The 27296-nt window shown below is 40.9% G+C and overlaps 1 protein-coding gene across 3 annotated transcripts in view; it reads right to left on the minus strand.

Annotated features, from left to right (window-relative positions):
- Nucleotides 1-27296, minus strand: part of LRP2 (LDL receptor related protein 2) — a 181292-nt gene that overhangs the window by 43704 nt on the left and 110292 nt on the right. For all 3 annotated transcript variants that reach the window (XM_084643577.1, XM_084643576.1, XM_084643575.1), the window contains exons 42-57: nucleotides 22665-22954; nucleotides 20320-20523; nucleotides 19650-19892; nucleotides 17975-18100; nucleotides 14959-15078; nucleotides 13456-13587; nucleotides 12343-12544; nucleotides 11613-11908; nucleotides 10477-10993; nucleotides 8960-9112; nucleotides 8518-8688; nucleotides 6548-6771; nucleotides 5905-6082; nucleotides 4623-4819; nucleotides 2424-2669; nucleotides 482-610 (exon numbers count right to left, since the gene is read on the minus strand). In XM_084643577.1, coding sequence (XP_084499703.1) covers nucleotides 482-610; nucleotides 2424-2669; nucleotides 4623-4819; nucleotides 5905-6082; nucleotides 6548-6771; nucleotides 8518-8688; nucleotides 8960-9112; nucleotides 10477-10993; nucleotides 11613-11908; nucleotides 12343-12544; nucleotides 13456-13587; nucleotides 14959-15078; nucleotides 17975-18100; nucleotides 19650-19892; nucleotides 20320-20523; nucleotides 22665-22954 — 3428 coding nt within the window. The remainder of the gene's footprint in view (nucleotides 1-481; nucleotides 611-2423; nucleotides 2670-4622; nucleotides 4820-5904; nucleotides 6083-6547; nucleotides 6772-8517; nucleotides 8689-8959; nucleotides 9113-10476; nucleotides 10994-11612; nucleotides 11909-12342; nucleotides 12545-13455; nucleotides 13588-14958; nucleotides 15079-17974; nucleotides 18101-19649; nucleotides 19893-20319; nucleotides 20524-22664; nucleotides 22955-27296) is intronic.

A 27296-nucleotide genomic window follows, 5' to 3' on the forward strand; every position in this document is an offset into this window, starting at 1 on the left:
TTCATATGAAAAAGACTTCAGTGTAAGCTCAAAAGCTTGTCTCTCACACCAAAAAGAAGTTGGTCCCATATAAGACATTACCTCACCCACCTTGTCTCACTAACATCCTGAGAACAACACAGCTACAACAACACAGCTTTCATGTGTGTTCCTAAATGTAAGATTTGGAAGCAGGAAAATATATTTTCCTCTATTTTATTCAGTGATAAGCACAGAATCAACATTCAATAATGAATAGTACAATAATAGTCATAATCTAGCTTTCAGGGGTTATAGGCTGTGAGCTACACGACCTACAGTGAATTGTTGTCCACAGAATTTTCCACCACACAAATGGATATCAGTGAAGTCAACTGACAGAAAATGAAAGAAGTACAAGCATATGAACTGTCACTGAGAAGACTTCCATGAGGGTTTTATAGCTTGGAGAAATATTCGCAGCATAACATCATTTCAGAAAAAAGCTTTTCCCTACACCTACCACAGCCTTGTTCATCACTGTTGTCTCTGCAGTCATCATACCCATTGCATACTGCCCACAGTGGAATACAGCGGTAATTGGTTCTACAGCTGAATTCGGTGTGGTTATCACACCGGTAGGCAGGACCCACTAAAACACAAGAGAGAATTGTCAAAGAACATTGTATTACTTCTGTATGCGCATGACTTAAACATCTGATTTCTGTTTTATGGTGCACTACTTCCATTAAAAGGAGTCAACGACTGAAAAAAAAATCTGTCAGGTCATATAGCCCATCTCCCTGCTGGTGCACAATGGAGTCCTATTATACTGTTACCAGCATTTTGTCCGCTCTATTTTTATGCTAAGTGACTGGGTATCTACCACTTTGCTTGGACAATTCCAATTAGTCACCGTCAGAAAGTTTTTCTTGATAATCAGACTAACTTTCCCCTTTCTTAATTTCACCTCATTTCAGAGTTATACCTCCTCCTTGCCATCCTAAATAATTCTTCTCCTTCCTTGATGACTATTCTACAAATATTTAACTTTTATCATGTCCTCCTCTGGGGCTAGATTGAGCCATTCGGCTCAGCCCTCTGTAAAGGATGGTAAGTAGCTGTGCCAACCCAGGAAACACAGCAGGAGGGAACTTGGCTTCCCTACTCCTGGAGCCCTTTACTGTGGCAAAGAAAGGCTCTAGGGGGCAGGCAGTGTGGAAGGGCTCTGGCAGCTCTCCACTGGCAGAGCCCTTCCCCACTGCCTCCCCCTTGCCAGAATCTTTCCCCACTGCCAGAGCTTTCCAGTGTGGTGGGCTCCAGCAGCGGGACACTACACTGCTAAAAATAACAGTGTAGACAGAGACACTGTTTGGGCATGTAGAGAGCCATGTAGGATATACACCTTACGGTTCTGGTATGTCTCTACTCTGTTTGCCTAAGGCTATACCTCACCATCTACATCACTATTTATATCCATGCTAACTGGGTGCGCAGTGTCTGTACTCTACACGCTGCCTTAAGTGTTGACCTACTTAAGTATATAGCTCAAAACTGCACTGGCCTTTTCAGCTGTCACATTGCATGCAAACTCCCTGTCGATCTGCTAACTATTATCACTCGTAGGTCACATTACTGCTTTCCAGCTTTCAGACTGCTGCTGTTCAGATTATTTTATTCCAGTTGTATTAGCTTGCATTTCTCCAAGCTAAATTTCATTTTGTTGCTTTCTATGTCTGTATCTAATCTTTTTAGGTGCTTTTTTATTATTTCTCTGTCATTTCAGATGCCCACAACTCCTCCCTATTTAGTAGCATTTGTAAATTTCATTAATATGTTGTTTACTCCCTTCCAGATCATTAAATGAATATAAATGAAAACCAGGCCTAGCACAGATCTCTGTAGTACCCCACTCGATAGCTCCCCTCAGCTTGACACTTTGTGGTTTATCGTAACCCTTTATTCGCAAACTGTCAGACTTTTTTTTTACCCACATGACTGTGTTCATATCTAAGTCGATTAGATTTAAATTTGAAAGTAAGAGATTTATGAGCAACTGTATTAAGAGATTCATGAAAATCCAAGTGTATTATGTCTGTTGCTTTCCCTTCATCTGCTAACTTGACCAGTCTGGCAAGACATAATCAAATTTGCCTGGCTATATCTGTTCTTTATAAACCCATCCTCTTTGGGTTCTGAGTTTGTTACCAACCCCATGATTGGTTCAAAAACCTTGTAGCTATTTAGTGACTTTTTTCCCCTTCAGTATTTGTTGCTTGGTATCTCATGAGACTCTCTTACCAAGTCACAAAGTGCTGTGTTGCAGTGCCAGTTACCTACTGCGGTTTAGCTTGACTTGTAGGATTCATATCTCCTCAAAAGCAAACCTCTTGAAAATTAAGCAATGCTGTTCACTCTGCCTATCATGCTATAATATAGACAGCTGCCATTGATTTAGTGCTTACTGCATTCGTGGAATGGTTCGTCAGAGTGATCACCACAATCATCATCCACATCACATTTCCAGGACTGAGGGATGCAGCGGCCATTGTCACATTTAAACTGGCCTGGAGAGCAGGTCCTACTGGCACAGTGAGAGCTATCCTCATCTGAGTTATCCCCACAGTCATCTTCTTTATCACACTGCCAGGCTTCTGGGATACACCGTTTGTTGGCACACTGCCACTGATGTGTCTCACACTGGTGATTAGCTAAAAGAATACACATTTTTATTAGGCTGTTGAAGCTTATAGAAAGATTGAGCCCTTCAGTGTTATGGGAATTGAATCTGTCATCACCGCATATTAAAGAAATGCTGGTAACTCAATCTGAGTTTAGAATTTACTTGTCCAGTTCAGATACTGACTTCTAATCCTGGATGGCTATGGCCCACAGGCTGCTTTCATCCAGCTTTCAAAGGCTGAACAATACAACAGAGAGCCTTTGGGGAGAAGAAAGACATCCAGAGTTGTCATTGCCCAGTGCAGAGTGAAATACAAGCCCAGCTGTCGCACTGAGTCAGGGCAGAGGAGCACAGTGATTCAGGGCACCTGAATGACAACATGGCTTTGGGCCATCATGCAAATTCTGACAGTGTGGTGGGCCAAAGAGGAACCACTCTAGTTCTACCCAGCATACTCTCCTGCTAAACCAGCATGCTGCAAGCCAGGACACTTGGCACAAGATAATACTGCTCAAAGCACCATTAACTTTAGATCCACAGTTTCTACCTTCCTCAGAGGGGAACTCATGCATAGTCACAGAGCAGAAGTCAATGTTAGCAGTGGTGGGGGCCTGGTGAGGCTTGTGATGTTTGCAGAGTGGGAGTCACATTAAGTGCTAGCCTGTGAGCTGGGGTGTTCACTTTGGCTTTCCACAGATCTCCAGCCTACATGGTCTGGGTACCTCTCCCACTGCCCCTTTTAATACACAGTAATCCCTTTCTCCAGGAAGAGAGAATATAGCATGATTTCTGCAAACTTTAACACACAGCTTTTCTAGAGCAAGTTTTCCCCCTTAGGTAACTGTATGATATACCCCAAAATCATCTGTATTCTACCCAATAAAATAAAGAGACATGTGAACTCATTATTATGCAGCCGTCAATTTCTTATTTAATATTCCCCTGTGCCTTACTTAAGAGCTTGATTGTTTGAAATTCATGTCAAATTGAGGTTTCATTTAATTATGATATTACAGAAAATACTATTATATGCTAATGAAAGTCAGTGAAACTATCAATTATATGACTACACAGCTTTCTTTTTTCATTCTCACTGCTCAGACTTCAATTCCCAGTGTAATATTATTTACAAGAGGAGAATAATTAGCTTTCTAATTAGACACAAGCGCATGAAACAAGATGGGTTTTAAAAAATGTTAATACACTGTCTCACAATTATAATTAGATGCCTACAATTTTTTAAAAAATTCTATCACATTCAGTTCTCCAAAACCATCTGCCTGGGTATATTGCATTTTGAGCAATTTTCATGTGAAATAATTTTTTCACTGTTTAAAGATGCAGATTATGGTAAGAAGGAGCATGGTTTGATGGACTGAGCTGGGAGTTAGGAAATCTTCAGTTCTGATCTTGCCTCTAACACCCAGGGTTTGTCTACATAGAGTGGTTTGTTTAAGATGTTGCGCTTTAACTGCCCCATGTAGCTCCTGCTAGCGCAAACTAAAAGGTACTTAGCTTGCATTAACCTAGTCCTGTTTGAAATGAGACAATGTTAACCCAAACTAGGTAACTTTTAGTTTTCACAGCATGTTAGTGCAAGCTACAACTCACACCCTTGAAGTCTGCACTGTGGGACCATACAGACAAGCTCAACCTCACGTGTTGCTTTGAGCACACAATGAAACCTATTTTCCAGAGCCTTGTATTTTACACCAGTGCAAGTGAAGCAAAGTGAGTGTAAAACATTGCCACTCTGATTTGGTAGCATTTTACATCCTTTTTACCAACACTTTGCACTGGGATAAATGATTACGTAAGGTGTAAGGCAGCAGAAATTCAGGTCTAACATCTGTAAAATATGGATCCTGATTCTCACCTGCCTCTTAGGGCAGCTTGTGAGGATTACATGGTTAGTGTTTATACAATGTTTTGAACATGTGAAGTGCCACACACGTGCTAAGAATAATTATCTGACATTTACCACAAAGTACATGATCTTCATCTGATCTGTCAGGACAATCTGGCAGAGCATTACACAAGAAATGGGGACTGGTGCAGTTCCCATCACTACATTGGAACTGCCCAACACGACAATATCGGTGCGCGCAAGTCGGCGGTTCATCAGAGCCATCCCTGCAATCTCTCTGTCCATCACATTTCCACCAGATCGGTATGCACCTATAAAGAGAAAATAATATTTCCTTTGATGAACCAATGACTTTACAGGTGTCCAGCCATCCCTTTAAGGATCAATTGTTAGACAAGCTTTTGCCAGTGACATATCATCTTGCAACATTTGGCTTCAGATATTTCTTGAGTCTCAGTTCTACATGACATGAAGCCATTTGTCATGTGATAACAAAATATACCACAACATGGTGTTGCCAGTAACAGATGTTGATGGTGAAACCTCTGTAACAGGCTCACGGCAAATTAATGTGGACTCAAGTTTGCAGTATTTTTGTGCAAACTGTCACTCTGGGCTTTCTTGAGACTCATCATTCAGACAGACACCTAAGCAAGTCAAATGTTAGCTGGATAGGCTGAGAGAGATGGAGAACAAGATACATTTCCATAAGTGATCTGAAATTTAGATAGAGAATTCTATTAAGTGTATAATTTTAACCATGACCTAACCATATTGGCAATGGGTGCTCCAGTGTGAGGCAGCACTAAGGCTGGCAGAATGGGCCATTGGAGAAACCCAGCTGCCTACAGGAATCCGGGGTGGTGTAGAGCCAGGATAGCAAGACTTATGCCTGTCCCCCCAATTCTGGCTCCTGCCACATAGGGGTGGCCAGGGAAAAGGGCCAGGGCTGTGCCCCCGCATCAGCAGACCCCTTACTGCCAGAATGGGACCTATGGGCCACTGGCAGCCAGAATAAATTAATCAGTTAACAGCAGAAACAAACATACTGCACAGCATGTAGAAAAGACAGGAGCAGATTCATATTTCATGAAATCACTGGGAAATGGCCTCTGAAGCAATGCATGACTAACACCCCAGTCCTTATTGGATTAGCCATGTGATACAACAAAGAAAGGGCATTAATAAGAAGCTCATCCCATTAGCCAGAAAGGAGGACTTTGCTAGAAATTTTTGCCAGCACAGGAGTCAGACTGGAATTGTCTTTACCACCAGACTTCAGAACCCACAATATGGAGAATTACTACATATTTTCAAGCCTTCCAGGCAAATTAGCCTTAGATATAAATGTTATCCGTAAAGAGCTTTAAAAAAAGATACTGAGCAAAGGACTTACCTTTCACTGTCTGCACAGAGGAACTGGGTGCTGGAGCACATTGGAAGGCAGTGTGCAGTGTTGCCAAGTTGTACTACCATGAAGTTATCTGGACATTCACAAGAATAACCCTGACCGCCAACTTTTATTAGACACAGATGGGAACAGCCACCATTGTTGGTACCACAAGGATTATTCACTAGTAAAATGGAAGAATAATCATCACACTTCACATCCCCATACACGGAAAGACCTTGCAATAGTCTCCTTTTGCACAGAAGGGCATTGATATTATCTCTTGCAAATCAAAACAAACAAACAGATAAATCAGGCACTCAGACAGAAAAATCCGGTCTCAGCTGTAGTTTACTGAAGATGTATGAACAGTGAACCCTGAAACCCTAGAAACTGGCTTTAAATCCATACTTCAGATCTGATTCTGCTCTCACTATTTATCTTACTTTACCAGATAGCCAAATCGAAGACCACCTGTGTAGGTTAACTAAGGGCCTGATCCTTCAAGAAACTGAGTGGATCTCCTGTGAGATACCAAGTGCCTTCAACTCCTTGTAACGCCAATGGGAGATATGAACACGGCATGAACCAGGGTTAGGCCCTAATAAGGGCCAGACATCCACATTAAATTTTAAATCTGTTTCCTCACCAATTGGCTGTCTGTATGGATGGTAGACATGGATATCAAATGGCCTGTGTGTCGTGTTCACCAGAACAGTCCTGCCTGATCCATTATATTTATTTCCCTTCTCAACAGTTCTTGTGTTCCAATCAGTCCAATAGATAGTGTCTTCAAAAACTGTAACTGCAAATGGATGAGGTAAAGTCCCATCATATACTGTGTGACGATGTCGTCCCTCCAGGTCAGAGTACCTACATGAACAAAAAACATGCATAAGACTGAGATCAAAGCTGCAAGAACTTCCGGCCTTTAAGGTATCTTCTTACAGCAAGCAGTTCATTAGTGGTGATCAGTTGATTCAAAATAGTTTAGTTCATTTTGAGACACATAAGGTTTAAATAGCTTTTACTTTAGTTATAAAAATAGACCAAACACACGCAAAAGGAAATACAGAGCCATCCCTAAGAAATGTATCTGGCTGTCCAATGAAGTTTTGTGCATAGATTATAGGTTACTTGTCATGCAGGAAAGTGGCTGTATAATTCAGATAGCCTCTCAAGTGACACTTGGAAAAATATAACACCTTTATTCCTAAATTTTAAATATCCTAGGAGTGCTATATGTTACTTTTAACAACATTTTTAATAGAAAAATGTTCTGTAACTCTCACACTTTTTTCTGACTGTATTAATAACAAGGAAGGCTAAGTTAGAAACTCTGAACAACAACTTTATGATTAATGAACAAATCATTTAAGAAACTTGGCAAAAATGAATCCAATGGAGAATCTTCCAAATCTAAATTTTTGACAGAAATGCTAAACATTAAAATTTTAACATAACTGTTCACTTTCATATTGCTCTAAAAACACTGATTCTTTGTGACTTCACAGTGTCTGTTACAGTAAAATATCTTTAATGGGTTATCTCTTTTTGTTATGACCAGGCACTAGCAGGAAATTATGGGAAAGATTTTTTTTTTCTAAAATGGTTCATTTTAACATGGAAACTTGGAACGGCGCTAAAAGAATACACACGAAGGAGATTTTTTAAATGTGCTAATTTGGAAATACCTGGAAAGAATCAGAAAGTTAGCTAATTACTTGTGCTGAAATTGAAGTCTAAGCATTTCATCATCAGAAATGTATTTGACATTTTATAGACTTATATCAAATACAGTAAATTAACGTAACAAAGCAATAGGTTCCATGCAGTATTGTCATGAACTTTTAATAAGGGGAACACATTAATGCCAAATTTTCAGCAGAACTCTACAAATGTATGCACATACATTTCTTTATCACTGTCCTCAGATCTGTGGGCAAAAAAATGGTAATTACAGACTAAAATGATGATTTGCGTATTCAGTTCTGCCTCAGTTTAGGTTTTGCATCTACATGAAGATGCACTGGCAAGTTCTAGCCCAGACTGTGAACCTCTTTCTGAATTTCTGAACAATTACTTCCATGAGAAGTTTCTGAGATTCCAGTGAGACTACTCATGTAACTACTCACTAGTGTGAGTAAAAAGTTTACAGTCTAACCCCCTGTTGCAAAGTTCTGAAGACCCACTGCACATATGTCCCTTATTATAATTACTGGAGCTAGCAAATATATGCTATAAAACTTCAGAACAAAAGTGCCAACTGCAGCTAAAGAACAAGTGGAAAAAAACCCCAAAAGTTAATTTTATCCAAATAAGGAGGCAGTCTTTCCTCTTCATCCCCTTTATACCTAACTTCTGATTCCATTTTAATTTAGAATTAGTTAACCCTTTCAATGCTGATGGATTAATTGGATATGTCATTGTCTAACTGTACTGTAACGGTACATAAAATGTCTCTGTACGTTCGATTTAAAAAAAAACAAAACCTATTGCCTTGATCCATGCACAAACTGTCAGCAGTGACGGGGTTAAAAAATTCTTAAAATAAAGTGCTACCACTGAAATTTGGTATGAACAGTTACCCAGTTGCTTTATTCTTCTCTATGTACGTACTCAATGTAGTTTAGATGGGCATCTGCCCAGTAGAGCTTGTCGTTGGTATAATCTATGGTGAGTCCATTGGGCCACTCTAACTTGGTAGAGATAATCACCGTCTTGTTCTTGCCATCCATGCCCACTCTTCCAACATAGGCTCGGTCTGCCCAGTCAGTCCAGTAAACCTGTCTATTTAAACAACATCCATAGTTAGTTTTGTAGGAAAAGATCCTGGGACAAATTCTAGAAGCTATATTTGCAACATAACACCTCATGCATTAAAACAAAACCCATCTCCCACCTTTGGCGCATTTTTGCAGAACAGAAGGATATGATCCAAATATTCTGTAATTATTCTTACTAACAGATGCAAAATGATAACTTAGCATGGACTTTCACAGAAACAGCATGAGACTGTCGAACTACTAGGTGAAAGAGAATCACTCTGGAAATATCATACCCATATTTTGGATGAACGACAATAGCTCTGGGATACTGAAAGCAGAAGGTGTTGTTGGAGTCCACACACCGATCCACCAATTTTTTCCGAAATCTGCCATCAAGCTCAGCGACATAGAGACAGTCTTTGTATGCATCCACCCAGTACAACTTCCTGAAATGTTTTATAATGAATATTTTACACACTACTTTATACAAAATAAAGCACCGCACTTTAATTTCACTGCTTTTTTCTCTCTACAGTAATGATGAATCCACTGTAATGAAAGAAGAATTAATCAGGACCACATACTTCTCAATCCTCCAATGTGGCCAACGTTACAAAAGACAAATGCTGCCAACTGTTGCTCAGGGCTCAAACTGGGTAGGTACAAATCCATATGCTGTACTTCCACCTTTTATGAGCCATGTGCCACCTTGCCCTATCCCCTCCCCTGACATTGGCACCACTAGCCAATTTCCACTACTGGTGCCAAATTCAAAACTGTAGCTGGTCAGCTGGGGAATAAACCCCCCATCTCAGGCAGCTGCCTGCAGCACATGGCCAGCACAAAGTGTCACTGCCTCTCCTTTTCCTCCCCTCTTCTCTTACCAAGAAATGGCAACAAGGAGATGGCCTGGAGAGGGGCCAGGAAGGGAGATGTGCAATGCACGGGGTTGTGAGTGGGGTTGCGGGTGGGGCTGCCATAAGAATCACCATCTTTCCCTTCCTCCCCTGCTCTCACCAAACCAAAGGAGTGGGGGAAAAAGCATGGTTATAAAGTACTGTCACTTATGGAGACAAGGGAAACACACTGGGTAAGACCTCTGTTGCAAGAATCGTTCCTCACAGCACACCCAGCAAAATCTGGTTCTCAAATGGCACTGTCAATGAGATTTCCCTGGTTAATAAGGGTATTTTTAAATATAAAAATTCAGGATTTATCAATTGTCTTTGTTTGCTTCGTTAATATATTCCTCCCAGTTAAGACGTTTCCTATCACATCAAAGAGGTGGATCTTCTATTAATTATTCTTATCCTTATTACAATTATTAAACTTGGTCCATTAACATAAATGTTCAAAAGTCTTTGCATTACCGTGGTGCCCTTATTGCACATTCTGACTATAAGCACACCAGGCTAGAACATGTTTTGTTGCCAGCAGGACTGAGCACAGGGCTAGGAGCCAGAAACTTTCTAATCATGCTCTGCAACTAGTTTGCTGTGTGTGTTTACTAAACCTCTCTCAGTCTGGCTTCCCCATCACCAAAACAGGAATAACACAATGTAGCCATCTCACATGGCTGTTGTGAGGATTAGTTAGTGAATGTTTGTGCAGCGTTTTGAAAATATAAAGCACACTATAAGAGCCAAGTAGTATTATGAATAATTATTATTGACATTATTAGGATACTGTTATACTGGGTGTATGGTATGTGGGTTGAAAACCAGTCCCAAACAAGTATCTGAACTCATATTTTTCACATTAAAAAACATAACTCCTCAATAGCTCAGAAAAGCTGAAAACATTTTCTTACCTGCCAACCCAGTCCACAGCAATACCTTCCCCATTTGGCACATCATCACTTATTACTGTCTCCTTGTTTGTCCCATTTAGGAACATTCTTTCAATGACCTTTCTCCCCACATCAATCCAGTACAACCTCTTTTCCACCCTGTCAAAGTCCAGTGCCACCACATTTCTTAGTCCTTGCAAAATGAGAGAGTAAGACTGGCCATCTGCTGTGAGATTTCTCAGATAGTAACGGTTGCTAAAAATAAGGTAGGGGGAGATATTACTATTTTGCCGGCAACTTTTTCCATCAGGCTCACGGATGTAGCCTGGGGCGCACTTACAGATGTAGGAGCCAGCAGTGTTCTCACAAATCTGACTACATACTGATGGCGTTTCATTGCATTCATCAATATCATCACATGTCCGTTTATCAGACATGAGTCTGTGTCCAGTACGACAAGAACAATAGAAACTAGTCAGGGTATCTGTGCAATTATGATCACATCCGCTGATTGAAGGGTCATTACATTCATTAATACCTGTGGTACAAAAACAAAAACATTATTATTCAAGCAACTGAGCTACCCAGAAAGTATTCATAAGAGTCAACATCATGACAAGTGGGCAACAACTTTTATTCCAAAAATACCAAAATATTCTGAATCTTGGGTGGCTACAATTGAGTTGCAGGGGCAGATCCACACCCAGTGTAAATTATCATGCTCCACCGAAATCAGTGGGGCTACGATAATTTACACCAGTGGCGGATCTGCCCCAAATTCTGTCAGTGCAGAATAGTATTATTTCTCAGAAGGAATATATATAGTTATAACTATTTATCTGGCATATTTTCATATCTAAAATCTGTGATGATATATTCATTCTATTTACCAAGTACTGGCTAGTTTTCATGGCTTAAGTATATGAATTGACATGTTATATTTAAAAGATAGCATACTGTGTTATGATTTAATAATTAATAAATGTGTGGTATATGTATGCATTCTTCATACATCCTATTGGCAAGTCCGGATGGAACATGTATCATCTTAATTAACCTGCTGACTTCATTAAGCATTCATTTTTTTTAAATTGTCTAAAATATTTAAAATAAAATATCAGAACCCTAATCCCCTACCCCCAACACTCCACACGTACCACATCCTTTTTCATCGCTATTATCAAAGCAATCATCCAGCCGATTGCAAATTTTAACCATTTCAATGCAGTTTCCATTGTCACATTTAAAATGATGGGGAGAGCAGGTTGCTTCTGGTGTACTACAGAGGTGTTCCAGCTCATCAGATTCATCCCCACAATCATTATCCCCATCGCAGATGTATGCCTTTGAAATGCAGCGCCCATTTTGACATGTGAACTGGTGCTGTTGGCAGGGCTGATAGATGCACCCTCTCTCATCGCTGCTATCACCACAGTCGTTCCGCCTGTCACACCTGGAAAGAAAGGTGGTGTTGTTAAACACATAAAGGTAGTGACTGTCGGATGGACGGAGGGGTAGATACACACCTGGTCATGCAAATCCTTACTCCCAACTGTACCCCGTTACTCACATGAATAATTATAATGAAATCAAAATGTACTCATGTAAGTATGGCTACTAAAGAAACCAGTGAGATTCCTCCCATTAAAAGTTACTGTGCCCAGGAGTACAGGTTTAATGCCATTGGTAGGCTCTGGTAATATTAAACTACTCAAGCATCCTAGAGGTTTTAAAATTAAAACTTACATGTGAATGCACTGCACATAAATTATTTCACACTTAAATGTAATCCTATTTAATGACAAGGTGTAAAAACTGAAATGAATTCATTCCTTCATTTGAAACTATTTGCAAGCCTTTTGTATTGTTACTGAAGTACATACAGACCTGTAAGAGTTTCGGATGCACAATCCATTGTTACATGTGAATTCATTTTCAGTGCAAGACCGTCGCGTGCAGTTTTGATGTTCATCGTAAGCATCACTGCAGTCAGCATCTCCATCGCAGACCCACACCCGGGGGATACACCTCCTCAGGGGCGGCCTATTGTTCACACATGTAAACTCAGTGGCTGTGCAGCTGCGGTTTGCTAAAATAAAGCACATTTGCTAAGTAACAGAAGTAGAGTTATTTTCATTTTACATGTATAAAATGTGCATTCCCCATTCACATCTGGGCATGTGTACCAGAAATTTCATGCAGAAATTCATTAAAATGCATCTTATCCATTGCAAAAAGCCAGATTCATCCCCGGTGTATCTCCACTGACCACAGCTGTGTGTGGAGGGTAGGTGTGGTGCCACAATGACGCAGTGAGAAGCAGCATTCCTCCCAGAGCTCCCTGGCATGCAGGGGAACCACCCCTGCTGCTACCTCCCTTCTGGGGATGCAGCGGTTCTTTCCCTTGGTGCCAGGCCAGAGGCCTGATGCCAGGTGCATCAGGAAGCAGAGCTAAGACCCCTCCTCTCCCTACTCACTCCTGTGAGATGCTTGTTCCCCAGAGGACAAATCAAGGGAGCCAATAACTGCTAAACGGCACAAGGAAGGAGGCCAGGTTTCCTGCACCTCTCCTCTTTGTGCATCCACTAAACAGCCAGGCACAACCTGACCCTCTGCTCTCCAGCTAATAGAATTTCTACTGGAACCTTGCTGACATTAATAACTGATACTGATTCACAAGAGAAGATGTACTGTCATGATCAGGCACTATATATGTTGAAGTTGTTACTGCAGTCTGTCTTAAACAAACTTGCCATGTAAATTTCATCTCAAAGCAGTTTATAATTCAAGGCTATTGAATGGAACGGGACAAAATGAGAAGGGATTTTTTTATTAGAATTTAGAATTTTAATTCCAAAAATGTGGAATAAAATAAGGAATTATACAAAATAGTCTGACAGAAAAAAAATTATGTCATGCAGACTTTTCAGTAAATCTATCCTGGTCTGAAAGCCCGTGGGTTGCCCCTAGCACAATACTTTATTTGTATTGGACACCTACCACAGTTATGTCTTTGATCTTCATCACTCATATCCCCGCAGTCATTATCACCATCACAGATCCAGCTTGCTGGGATACATCTGCCATCATCACACCTGAACTGGTTACTTGAACAAGTCCGCACATGGGACACTTAAAAAATGAATAGAATTACTCTGCTTGTTAAACTAGCCTGCACCGTTGTAATAACCTACTAATGGAAGCATTCTTTAGGACAGGTTTACTCTAGTGAAATGTAAGAGGAAAGCTCAAATGTTAGAACCTTGGTCAAATCACACTTGCTGAGATAAGGTGAACACCACTTCTCCATGTCCCCATTTTCTCTTTATTGGTCATTTGCACTAACAACCCCTACAAATACATTACTGCTTTGATTATTAGTATGTCAACCTTGTTATATATCAAAAAGTAGACTGTTAAAGAAATCTGAAATTAGGAAACTTGGTAAACTTGAAGCAGGCATCAACTCTAACATGAATTCACCGTCCTGACAGTGACAGTACTAATTTTACTATGTATGTTTATAATTGCTTGTTTGTAATCAAGGGCTGAGGTTTTTGGAGCAATCCAGAGACCTTTTAGACAGGTCTTAATAAGGTTGAAGGTGTGTCAGTTTGAATTCCCCCAAAAGCAGGCATGTGTCTCAGAGCCCTAGAAATGCAGGCAAAAGTCACAATCATTTCTAAGTCTGAAATCAAAAGGTGTAGTTTTTATTTTAATAAATACATTGCTAGTAATAAACCAACACTGCATTACCAGCTATCACTTGAATTTCTCATACCTCATGAAATGTGGAGAATGAGACATCAGCCCATTTTCAATCACAGGAAAATCCTAATGTCCTGTTACAGTACCAGTTTTTTCCACTGATGTCTGCCATGTTGTACTCTACCCATTTCCCAGTGATTTTGGTCTTCCTCTTCTTCCGCCCTATGGAGAAAATACCTGGCTTCTTCCCTACTTCCTTCTCCCTTCCCTTTCTTATTTCCCTGTTTATTCTAATCAGTTTCCATCCTGCATACAGGACCTGACTACTCCAAGGAATTATGGGACACTCAGAATCCTAGAATGCCCCAGTCTCACACTATCTGAAGTGTAGCCCTCTGTCCACACCTTTTTTCCCAAATGTCAGAGTGCATATGCACTCTTCATGTCCAAGCCAATTCCAAAATACAGGCTACCTACCCCACATCAGCCAATTCACCAACACTGTTGTTTCAAAGGAGAAAGGAATGGTTTTCATTTACCAGTAATCAATCATGATTAGCTAAGAAGATTCACTTTCCAAACAGAGCGTTTGTGATGCAAACACTTAGAAATAAATTGAAATTACAGGCTCATATCAGACAAGCCACTGAATAGGCCTTAAAAGGTTTTTCCAGTTACTACCAGCCTGGACTGGATCTGTACTGCTGATCTAGAAGAGAAATTAATTATTTCCCATAACCGATTTCCTAAGCCATCCCATTCCCCAGAACAGTTCTCTTTTAACTGCACACTCACCACAAGAGGCGGGTTCATCAGAGCCATCAGCACAGTCTACTCCTCGATCACAGTACCAATGAGCAGGAATACAACGTCCAGATGTACAACGAAACTCACTATTTGTGCAAGTCAGTGAAACTGGAAGAAAAAACCTATGTATGACTTCTTTCTTTTTGTTACCCTTCCAACTTGTTTTAAGTTGCTTTTGAGTCCATGACACACAAAAACATTACAGACTCCAAAAAACAAAAAGAAAAAATTATGCTAGCAAGGATGCCCTTTTATATTCTATCTGCAAAGAGCTTTTTGTACAATCTAGCTGCTCTTTCTATTCAACTACTGGGCCAAATTCTCTCCTTAGACAAGTACGTGCAGCTTCTATTGTTGCATCCACTTATGGGAATGCAGAATTTGCCCCTAGTATAAGATTCCACAGAGCAACTAGAGAACAAAGCACACTATATATTTATAGTTGAGATGAGACTAAGATGATTTTCACTTTAAGAATAATAGGAAAATGGAACTCTACAAACTAGAAATCTGCTGTTTGGCCTTGAACTTGTTATCTTCACTGTTTCCCTACAACTAAGGAATTCAGGAGCATTGAATGTATTGCTCATTAACACCCTTCAGCTTGTTTCCGTTTCCCTTTTGTCCCTCTCTTCCTCCCACTTTCCCTTTCTCTCTTTTTATTCCACAATGCACTACACTTTTGCCATCTCTCACCCCTTCTCCATGCAGAAAACCCATCAGTAATATAGCAGCACTTCCGAGATTTATGATAGCTGTTTACAGATGGGGAATATATAAAAAGTTTTTCTCAGTAGTTCGGAGGTTTTGTTCAATGATTTACCAAATAAAGATACAATCATATCTAGAATAAAAGAACTGCCCATCTCTGCCAGAACAGTTGAGAGACGCATAAGTGAAATGGCAGAAAACATTAAGGAAAAGCAGATGACTGCATTGAAAGACACAGCAGTATTTATTGTTGCAGTTGATGAGAGCGTGGATATAAACGACGTTCCACGTTTGGCAGTTGTGGCAAGATATTGTGCTTCCGATGAAATCCAAGAGGAACTTTGCTGCCTAAAACCCCTGCATGGCACAACAAAGGGGGAAGATATACTGGAAAGTTTTGTAAACCATTTTGAAGAACGAGGAGTTGACATCAGAAAAATATTTTGTGTGACAACAGAAGGTGCTCCTGCCATGGTCGGAAAACAGAAGGGATTTGTAAAGTTACTTGAAGATCAAATTGGCCGTCCGACAGTCAAATTTCACTGTATCATCCACCAAGAAAACCTGTGTGCTAAAATTTCTAATTCAGAGCTTAATAATGTGATGAATACAGTGGTGCGAATTGTGAATTTCCTTGCTGCTCGATCTGCTTTGACTCACCAACAATTTCAAGCGTGGCTAGAAGAGATGGACAGTGGTTATAACAACATCCCACTTCCCAGCAACATTCGGTAGCTAAGTCGTGGCAGGGTTTTGGTGTGCTTTGTAAACTGTTTTGATGCAATCAAGGTATTTTTGTCGAAAAAAGAACAAAACTACCCTGAACTGGATGACAAATGGCTGTGTAAGCTCATGTTTCTATCTGATATCACCGCTCACCTAAACAAACTCAACCTCTGTCTCCAGGGTGCAGGGCAAACAGTTCTGGATCTTTATGAAGCCTGGAAAGCATTTGTTGTGAAACTAGCAGTTTTTTCCAGGGATATTCAAACTTCTACTTTCCACTACTTCCAACTCATAAAAGAGCTATCGACACGTTGCACTGTCAATGTCGATGAGATTCGAAAGTACACACAAGCACTGGAATCAGAATTTTCTGACAGATTTCAAGATTTCCAGTGATTTGGCCCAATGCTTTCTTTTCTAATTAAACCTGAAAAATTCAAAGAAAGCGACCTGGATTTGTCTGTATTTCAGTGGATGGGTGTTGAAGATTTCGAAATGCAACTCTTTCAGTTAAAAAGCTCAGAATTGTGGACATCAAAGTTTGTGGATCTGCGGAGCGCATTTGAAGCTACCGAAAAAGATCATGGGGCCTCTATTCTGACCTGCTGGATGTCCCTGCCAGTGAAATTTAACTGTTTGAAGAAAATTGTGTTTGCAATGCTTTCAGCATTTGGATCCACATACCTGTGTGAACAGGTATTTTAACACATGAAATCTGTCCTCTGTCCCTCTCGGAGCCGGTTAACAGCTGATCACTCAGAAGCCTGTGTGCAGCTTATAGTATCCAAATACGTGCCAGACATTGGAAAACTCAGCAAGGAAAAGCAAGGGCAAGGATCACACTCAACTGATAAGATCTGCATTTTAATTTAATTTTAAATAAAGCTTCTGAAACATTTTGTTTACTTGACATGTAACAGTAGTTTGGTTATATAATATATAGACTTATAAAGAGACCTTCTAAAAAACGCTAAAATGTATTACTGGCATGCAAAGCCTTAAATTAGAGTGTATAAATTAAGACTCGGCACACCACTTCTGAAAGGTTGCCAGCCCCTGGTATAAACCAAAGTATTGAGCAAAAGAGAGAGGAAATTATTCTAGCACTAAGGAACTGACAAAGGCACATTCAGAATAGTGTGCTCAGTTCTGGTAACGTTGAAAAATATGTAGTTCAGTGGTTTTTAACCTTTTTTCATTTGCGGACCCCTAAAACATTTCTAATGGAGGTGCAGACAGCTTTGGAAATCTAAGACATAGTCAGCAGACCCCCAGGGGTCCGCAGACCACAAGTTGAAAACCACTGATGTAGAAGGTACAGCAAAGAATAATCAGAATGGATAAGGGATTCTTGAAATACTATACAAAAAAGATAGAGAAATTATGCCTGATTTCATTGGGAAAAGCTGAGGCTACATAAATGGTGAGCACGTTATGGTACATATACCTCATAAACCTCAGGGAGTATAAAGAACAGATGTTACAAGAACGTCTGAGCTTGTACCAAAGGCACCTGAGGAATGAATTACTGATGTGAAGAAAGGTGATTAGGGCACTATTTACTTACCACAATGAGTGGGGCTCTCATCACTCATGTCTCCACAGTCGTTATCTCCATCACACAGATACGTTCGAGGAATGCAAATGTTTGTGCTTTGACATTTTGTAAAACCAGATTGGCAAGTGCGTTCAGCTTTAAGAGGGAAAGAGAAAGCAAATGTTTAGATCATTTTTATCCCACTAAACTGTATCATTTTGAAAGAAACACAATGTTGTTAAAATAAAATTTACTCTGGAGTAAATTTTCAGTCTCTTATATAAGTTTTAGGTAAGAGACTGCCACTATATCACTGTTCACTCAAAAGAAACAAAAGTGGCTCTAAAAAACACCAGAGGGAGCTAAAACAGCTGCAAAACTTTAGGAGTCTGTTTTCCTCACAGTTAAATCAATAGTAAATTAACACAAAATAGATTTTTTACATATTTTTCTGGGATATTTTCTCTTGATTAATAGCTAAACATGGATGTCTTGAGAAGCTACAAAGAGAGTTGGGCAAATAACTCAAAATGTTTTCCACTCATTTTTGTTCAAATGTTGATATGAATTACTTGGGGCCATGCTCATGGCTCTGTCCTGCTACTCTCTGTGAACATTCAGGCAATTAAGTTTTACTGGCAAAAATGTTGGCAGAATGCATTTTCAAAGTAGCATGTGCTGGTCTTCACAGAAACCATATTGTAAATTCACATGCACATATATTCACATTGGAAGTGCTTGTACATTCAACCAATTGTGGCAGAATTAATACCATGTGAATTATCTGACAAACCACAAATAAGAAACATAGCTGAACTTTCGAATACCTGTGATAAATCTATAGAGCAAACATCTCAAAAATTTTAGAAAAATGCAAATTACAAGTACATTCCGGAAAATCACAATATACCAACAAATATGGTACAAACAGAAAAAGGGGCTACCTTAACTGTATAAATTTCTCATCATGAATTATTTGCTCAGCTCCACTTATGAATGTTCCATAGGAGAACTTCCTACTGACCAGAAGGGCTGATTAGCCTGATTAGCCATGTTATTGGTCAATATTGACTTAACTGCATTTTGTATTTTATTGAAAATAATACTCATTTCCAAAAACAATTCTGTTGATTTTGAAATGAACACTTAAGCAATGAAGCATTTCCACTTTTTTAACTATATAAAGAATACATATTAAGGAGTAAAGTAACTCTGCAGTAACGTGCATAATATTTGCTGCTGGTGATTAAAGCTATTGCAATTAACACAGTAAGAATGATATAAAACTTTATAGCATATACCCACCGCACACATTTGGGTCCCAACCTTGTGAAGACTTACATAAGGACATAATGCACCATGAATAGCCCTGTCAAACTGAATGGGACTGTTCACAGCACATAAAGTGAAGCACATGCATAAATCTTTCCAGGGTTGGGGACGTACAGAGGACAGGCTGTTTTTAATAATAAAATAAAATAAAATATCTATGCTCTCATATTGCTCATAAATATTTTAATTACTGTGTTTTGTTTCAAAATAGTATAAAGCAGAATATTGTTAAAATAAACCAATCATGTCAAGAGAAGTCACTTGTTCTCTTTTGCTGATAGCTTCATTATTCTTCACAAGCAAAAATATTTGCCTCTTCTTTGGTCTAAAGAGTCAGATCCAAATATACAATAGGTAGTTATGATGAACTTACGGCAATTTCTCTCATCTGAAGTGCCATTATCATAACAGTTGTTTACACCATTGCAGACGTATTCAAGAGATATACACCTTCCATTATTGCAAGTAAATTCTGTGTGGGAGTCACAAGTTCGGAACAAGCAGCCCACCTCATCACTGTTGTCTCCACAGTCATTGTAGTGGTCGCAGCGGTAGTGATAAGGTACGCACCTCCCATTGCCACAGGTAAAAGCTGTTGGCTGACAGGTATGGAAAGCTAAAAGGGAATAAAAACAGGGAGGAAAAGTCATGGATACAATGTAAACTCAATTCTTTGACAAATGTAACAAAGGAAAACATGCTTCACTTTTACCTGCCAGGGCAAACATCGCTGCAAAACGGACTGCATGAAAAGTAAAATACACGTTTTGAATTAGACAAAGTCAAAAGGTAAAGTCAGATAAACTTGATTTAAAGTTAAAGGCATGCCTACAAATCTTTTCTTGTTTCTAATGCAGATTTGTTGTCATAATACACATGAAGATGCAGACGCAAAATCAGAAAGCAGGCAGGAGCCCGCTCCGAATTACTACCACATGACTCAATCCTACTGCCACCAAGCCAATAGGAAAAGTGCCACTGATGTCAGTGGAAGCAGGACTGAGCCCTGTGTCACTTTCCAACACAGTTATTAAAATGCTTACCACACACACTTTCCAGCTCATCGCTGCCATCCCCACAATCGTTATCATTGTCACATTTCCACCGCTCTGAGATGCATCGCCCATTAAGGCATGTGAAGAGCCCTCCATCACACCTGGTACCATTGTCCACAATACAGTGCTTGTTATTATTGGCTAAATACCAGCGTCCTTCAGAAGGACACTGACACTCTGCACCAGTAGGACCTACATATATTTGAGACAAAAAAAAAAGGATGAGAGTATCAACACATTAAGATAAGCCTTCCATAAAATTATTCACAGCTACCACATTCATTATTCTTGAACTATAACAGCTAGCTTTGTTGTATGTATCAGCCTTTTAAATAAGCAAGGCTACTGAGTCAGATTCTGATCTCAGTTCACCTGTGTCAATCCACTTAACTCTACAGCACTATTCAAGAGTTACGCTTAAGTAACTGAGCTCAAAATCTGGTGCACTGATTTTTAATATTTGTTTGTCATAAATACCATGAAATCTCTGGGCTGTTCTCAGTGTGATAACAAGTGCACTTTTTGGATCCAAATGAGAAAGTATCCTGCTGTCAAAAATTAAGGCCACACCAGCTGAAGATCTGGCCCTTAAAACTGGAAAACATTAGACTAACTTTGTTCACATTGAAGTCAATGGGAGTTTTCCCTTTGCCTCCAGGCCAACAGTTACTGGGAGATAAGTGCCTAGGTGCTTTTGGAAATCCCACTAGGCACCTATCTGCATCTTTAGGAGCCTTTAAAAAACTTGCCCTGGGTGCTTTTAAAAATCCCTCCCCAAATTTATTTTACAGTTTCAGCTTGTGCCAAACTTGTACAACATTATCAACTTATTAAACCCACTCATTTTCTATTGGAAATTGGGATTTCAATTACCAAAGCTTTTAAAATAACACAACAAAACAAATGGAGATCGTACAGCAAGGGTTCTGAAAGAGTCTGGGAAATAATGGTAATGAAAAGATTTTGTAATACCATGTAATAAAGAAATCCAGATTATGACAAAATTTTAAATTTGCAGCATGAAATATTTAGTGATGTGGTACCATTCGGAGGTCCCAGTGTAATCTGCTGGTGAGTATGTATTATAGGCCCCCTCTGTGCCGAATCCATAGAGGACAGGTGTCCGGTACAGCCCCAGCTAGAGTGCTTTAGCTCTAACTGTAGCAGCTCATGTAGTTCAATCCCTGGTGTGTCAGCCAAAATGGCAGCTGTCACAGCACAGAAAATTCAGTTTGTACAGTCTGGACCTCAATATATTTTAGTTTAGACCAGGAATGGGCAACTGTAGACATAGGGGAAACAGCCTGCTCACCAGATCATTTTATTTGGCCTGTCCATAGGCAGCCAGTAAAAATATTATTCAGGAGGACTGAGCAGGGGCGTAGCCTGGGTGGGCCATAGCCCAACCAAGTAGCACCCCGGCCTGTCCAAATCTGAGCACCAGGCACAACCACTTAAAGTGAGAGGGGTTACAGGGAGTACAGAGTGGAGAGAGTACCGGACTGGGAGCAGGAGCCCAGGCTCTGAATCGCAACACCACTCACTGGCCCAACCAACTCGGTCACTCATGCAGGGGAGGGCTCATGTCTCCTGGCTCTGGTTCCTGCCTTCCCATTGGCTCCCATCTTCCACAGCCAATCTATCTGTCATCAGCCCTGACCCCTCCTAGCCGTGGGCGAGTCAGGGAACACTTCTGCCAACAGGGAGGCAGTAACCAGAGCTGGATGGTGTAATGTCCCTGCTGACATGACAGATTGGTGGCTGGGCCAAATTTGAGTGGTGCTGCGACTCTGTGCATGGTCTTTGCCTTCACTCTGTTCCCCCATAAACACAGACTCCCTGACATGGGGAACCCATACGTCAGGCTCCCCATCAGCACAGGATCCAGCTCTGGCCCATGCTACCAAGGTCCGGTTAGTTCCTCCCTGTTGGCAGAGGTGTACTCTGCTCTCACCCACTACTTGAGGGTGCTGGGCAAAACCTGATGGGCTCTCAGCTCCCAATGATCCAAGGGGGAGACAGTAACTGGAACTTGGTGGCATGGTGCAGAAAGGCTGATGGGGAAGCAGAGCCAAGCAGAGGGGTATGAGGCAGCAACAGCTTTACTAAAAGACGGAACCCCTCAGTGACCCGGATCTATTTTCAAAAAAAAATTCTGTATGGCCTGCCCGGGCTTTTAGGGGATTTTGTGGTGCTATGCTACCTTAAAGTTGCCCATCCCTGGTTTAGGTGAATAAATATTTCAGCCACTCCCAAGTAATTTTTAAACCTAGCACTCCACCATACTATGAGTTCTGCTACAGTCAACATTATCATCAAACATAATAGTTTACCTGGTGCACAGATGTGACTGCAACCGCCATTAAATTGGTTGCAAGGATTGATGCACTGTTGTTGCTTACTTTTTGACCAAACATGAATATCCATTGGTCTTTGTGGCAGATTCATGATCATTACAATCTGATCTGAGCCATCGTATTTGTTAGCTCGGTAAATACTTCTGGTATTCCAATCTGTCCAGTAAATGTGTTGATCAAACAAGGTCATGGCAAATGGATATAGAGCAGTGCTAATGATTACTTCACGATTGGAACCAGAAAGGGAGCATCGCTCAATCTTCTGTCTAAAATAAATAAGGAAATACTAAAGCTTTGAACTTTTACAGGTACCAGTACCTACTTAATTACACTCTGTGACCAGTTCCCACCAATTAAGTACTGGAGCATATTTAACTAAGATTTGTTATTAAATACAGTTTGAGGTCTCAGGGGCTTTTCAAACTACTGATTCAATAATGATGCAAAGTAATGACTTTGAAGCACTAATAAAATAATGTACTGGAAGCAATCAGTTTTTAGAAGAAAACTTTTAAACATTTAAGCTACACTATACATAACCAAAATGAGCACAAATTTCATGACAGAATTCTTTCCTTTGAAAGGGCTCAAATTTCATGAGACTTGCACTAGGAGTACAATGGCACCATGAAAGGGAAAGATACTGTCTTTTTAGTTGGCACTACTGAAGATCCAAATTCATGCTACCAGAAAATACATAGTAGATCACATACAAAATAAATACATAAATCTATGTGCTAAGTTTCCCACGAATAAATGTATGAAAGAAGAAGAGTTGCTATAAAATAATCACAAATTCTTCTCTGTTGACCTTGGAGTTCAGGCTCCCCTCTGTAACAATGACCAGAACTAACGGAAGCAGGACCTCCCAGGCCCACAGGAGATATAGGCTCCAACCCTACAAATCTTGTGGCAAGCAGTGTCCCTGCTCTATACTGTCTACCTATCCTACCCCTAGCAGCGCTATTGACCCACCTGCACCTGCTTCCAGTGAAGGTCAGATAGTGCTGCTTCAGGAAGACTCAATTTATGCTACAGTTGCCAGTGCATTATTATGTAAAATTATTTTATCAGGCCACAAATGTTTGCAGCACTTAAGGCACACAGTTAAACAAATTCCCTGCCTCACAGAGATTACAGTCCAAGCAGACAAGCCATACAAGAACAAAACACGAGATTACAGATAAAGGAGGGTGTGGAAAGATTGTTGGCAGGAAGGATGACAAAGTAGGAAGGATTTCTAGAAGAAATGCATTTTGAGGAGGGATTTCAAGGAGGAGAGAGAAAGTGCTTGGTAAAAAAGGAGCATGGTATTGCTAGAAGCTGGGAGTGAGAAGAGAAAAAGGGAGCAGTGAGGAGAAAATACTGGGTGGAGTGTAGGGGAATTAGAGAAATTAGAGCAAATGTGAAGAGTGTATTATGCCCCGGGTAAAGGCTGCTGCCTGACTCCATTTCCCAGAATTCTGGTGATCAGACAACTCAGTGAGGTGTTATATACACATGGCAGGGCTTTGGTGACAGGAGAAAGAAGGTCATGTGAGTTCTGCTCCTCTCCTTCAAAGATGTGCCTGTGCAATTGCTATGCTTTTGCTTCTCTCTTCACAGTACAGTTAAAGGGAAGACAAGGCCCATGAAGGTTGCAGACACAGAAATACAGGTAGTAAAGCTATGTTTGTGTGCAGACTGTCAATGGAACAGAAAGGTTTTCTGAAAAATTACACTGTAAACAATAACATTCCTAGTGTCCAGAGGTGAGTTCAATGTTGCAGCTCCAGGACTAAGTCCCGCCCTTCAATTTAACACCCAGACAAGCTCTTTCAAAGCTGTAGAAGCATGCAGGTAACCAATCATTAGCCTTAAGTGAATAACATGAACTTACATTAGCTAATCTTAGGGTAATTGTATGTTTAAGTCTCCCTTAGAGAAACATTTCAATTGTTACAAATTGCATTCTGGTCATTCACCAGACTACTAGGGTGGGCTGAATGAGGAGAGAAGCTGCTGACAGAAAGAAAATTATCATGTAAGAAATTTTTCCTTCTGCTGCATGGCTTCTCTCCTCCTTCATCACTAATGGGAAGTAAGAAACAGTGAATCATAGAAGTGGAGGAGGGGAAGATAAAGCAGAATTTTAATTATTATTACAAGATGAATAATAGGCAGACATACAAGTTACCTCATATAAAGCAAAAGCTTTGTAATTTAAGGAATTATGTGGGAACCAACCCAGTAGCACCTTCCTACCAAAATACTCCCTCTGCAGAGCAATGAAAATCTATTTTGCAAATCTTCTTCAGATGAGCCTCAGACACTTTTCCCCACAATGCCAATAGAGACCTTCTGAGGACACCTTGATTCGTACTCCATAAATAGTCTCCCAGATGCCTAGGATGTCAACTGTTGAAGGATTTTAATGTCTTGCCTGCAGCAAGTTTGATGTCCTAAGGCCATGGCATTTTGGATAGAATGAGACATTTTGGGAATATCCATTTAGGTCACAACTTTCCAAGGGAGTGTAAGGATTGGAACAAAATGATGGAAACGTTGTTTCACAGGAGTTGTAAAAAGATGAACTAATCTTGATCAGAACGATTTCTGGAGCTACAAGAATAACCTTTTCCACTTGACAGCAGCTATGTCATTCTTGTACAGATAGAGGAACTAATTCCAACCCTGTCTTTTGGAAGTAATGGCAAGAAAAAAGCTGCACATAAGCTCGTCTGGTTTGGCCATTCTGATGAATTTTGACACCTGATGATACTCATTGGAGAGTCTGGTGTACCTCCATGAAGAACACTGCTAGGGCTGGTACACACCTTTTTATGGTATTTGGTTGCTGGATTCTGACCAGTCATCTGGGAAAACCTGTAGCGTAGCTGAGATCATCAGAACTTTGTGATTATTAACTGTTGGTCATAAATTAGTGGCCAGGGCCCCATTTGCTGGACATGGTACAAACAAATAACAAAGAGACCATACTTGCCCCAAAGTGCCTTCTGTTTCCCCTCACACCAGAAATGAAATCTGACCTGGTTAAATTCTGTCTGGATACCAAACTGTATCAATGAGACTAATGGAGAAACCCTGCTGAACTGCACTTCTCTTCCCATGCCCAGGCTTTTAACTGGAGGTGCTCCAGGTCCAGATGAAGAAGGAGTCTTTCAGCAGATGTAATGAAGGTTCCTCAGTTGTTTATCAAATATAAAGTGCCTTCTGATCCATGGAGGATTAGGACTTCAACTCTCCTTTTTCCTCTTTTCCACATCCTTTACATGAACCATCTTGAAAGGCAGCAGACTTTTCTCTGACCCTAACAATATTTCCATTGTCACAGAGAAACTCTGACCTCTGGTTATTCCCTGGTTTTGGAAGGGGTATAAATAAGGTTATGTTTTAGTCACTGATATTTTTAGTAAAAGTCACAGGCAGTAAACAAAAATTCACGACCTGTGACCTGTCCATGACTTTTACTAAAAATACCAGTGAATAAAACTTGAGGGGCGGCTACCCAGGGGCCCCGTGGGTGCTGGGGGAGGCATGGGCGGTGGCAGGGAGGGGCTGGATGGTTGGGTGGGGGCATGCAGCCTGGGACCCCCGTTGGTGTTGGGAGTTGGCAGGGCCAGAAGGCTCCTTACCTGGCTCCACGCCAATGGGAGCTGCGAAGCGAGCTCTCTGGGCGGAGGCAGTGTGCAGAACTGCCTGGCCACGCCTCCGCCTAGCAGCTGAGTGAGGGGGATGTCGCCACTTCCGGGGAGCCCCCCAGGTAAGTGCCGCCCAGAGCCCGCCTCACCCCATTCTGTGCCCCAACCCCCTGCCCCCTCCCACACCCAAACTCTGTGGCTGGGGGCGGGGAGGCCAAGACTGCCCCAGCAGCAACTGGTGTGCCTCTGCACAGGGGCTACCTGAGCTGCCCCTGAGCCAGTCACACTGGCCGCTGCAGAAGTCACGGAAAGTCACGGAATCCATGACTTCCGTGACCTCCATGGCAAACTCACAGCCTTAGGTATAAACACTCATGCTTTGGAGCATAAACAACCCTCTAACTGGGAGTTAAGACAAAACTTCCCCTGTAGGCAAGTTGTTATATAATTTCCCTCTGTAGGGTTTCTTGTACCTTCCTCTAAAGGATATGGTACTGGTCAATGTCAGAGACAGGACACCATACTTGATGGATCTGATCCTGCAAAACCAACATTATGGCTGTGCTCAGAAACACCGCTAACAGAGCTGCTGAAGTGAATTAAAAGGATGGGCACTCTGAGATACTGGAAATTGGTACAGCTCAAGGGGTGACCTTGAGAGACCTGCATGCTTTCCTTTTTCTGAGTGGAGGACCATAATCCCTGGGTCATCTTGTCTTCCAGGTATGCTTCCGACCCTGCAAGGTTTACTTTCATAGCAAGTATGCAAGGATCTCTAGGGAAAACTGAGCTGATTTTCAGCATGTTGTTTGTACTTACCTGTCCACAAGAGAGATCCAGATGTGATTCAGGAATGACAGTTAATTTTGTATTACATCTCCTCAGTGGTACCATGTTCTCAGGAGGACTATCTGGAGGCACATTGTGTGAAATCGGGGATAACACAGATGCTTGGTACCAGCAAACA

The sequence above is a fragment of the Lepidochelys olivacea genome (genome assembly GCF_965140295.1).
Source record: "Lepidochelys olivacea isolate rLepOli2 genome assembly, chromosome: 11".
NCBI lineage: Eukaryota > Metazoa > Chordata > Testudines > Cheloniidae > Lepidochelys > Lepidochelys olivacea.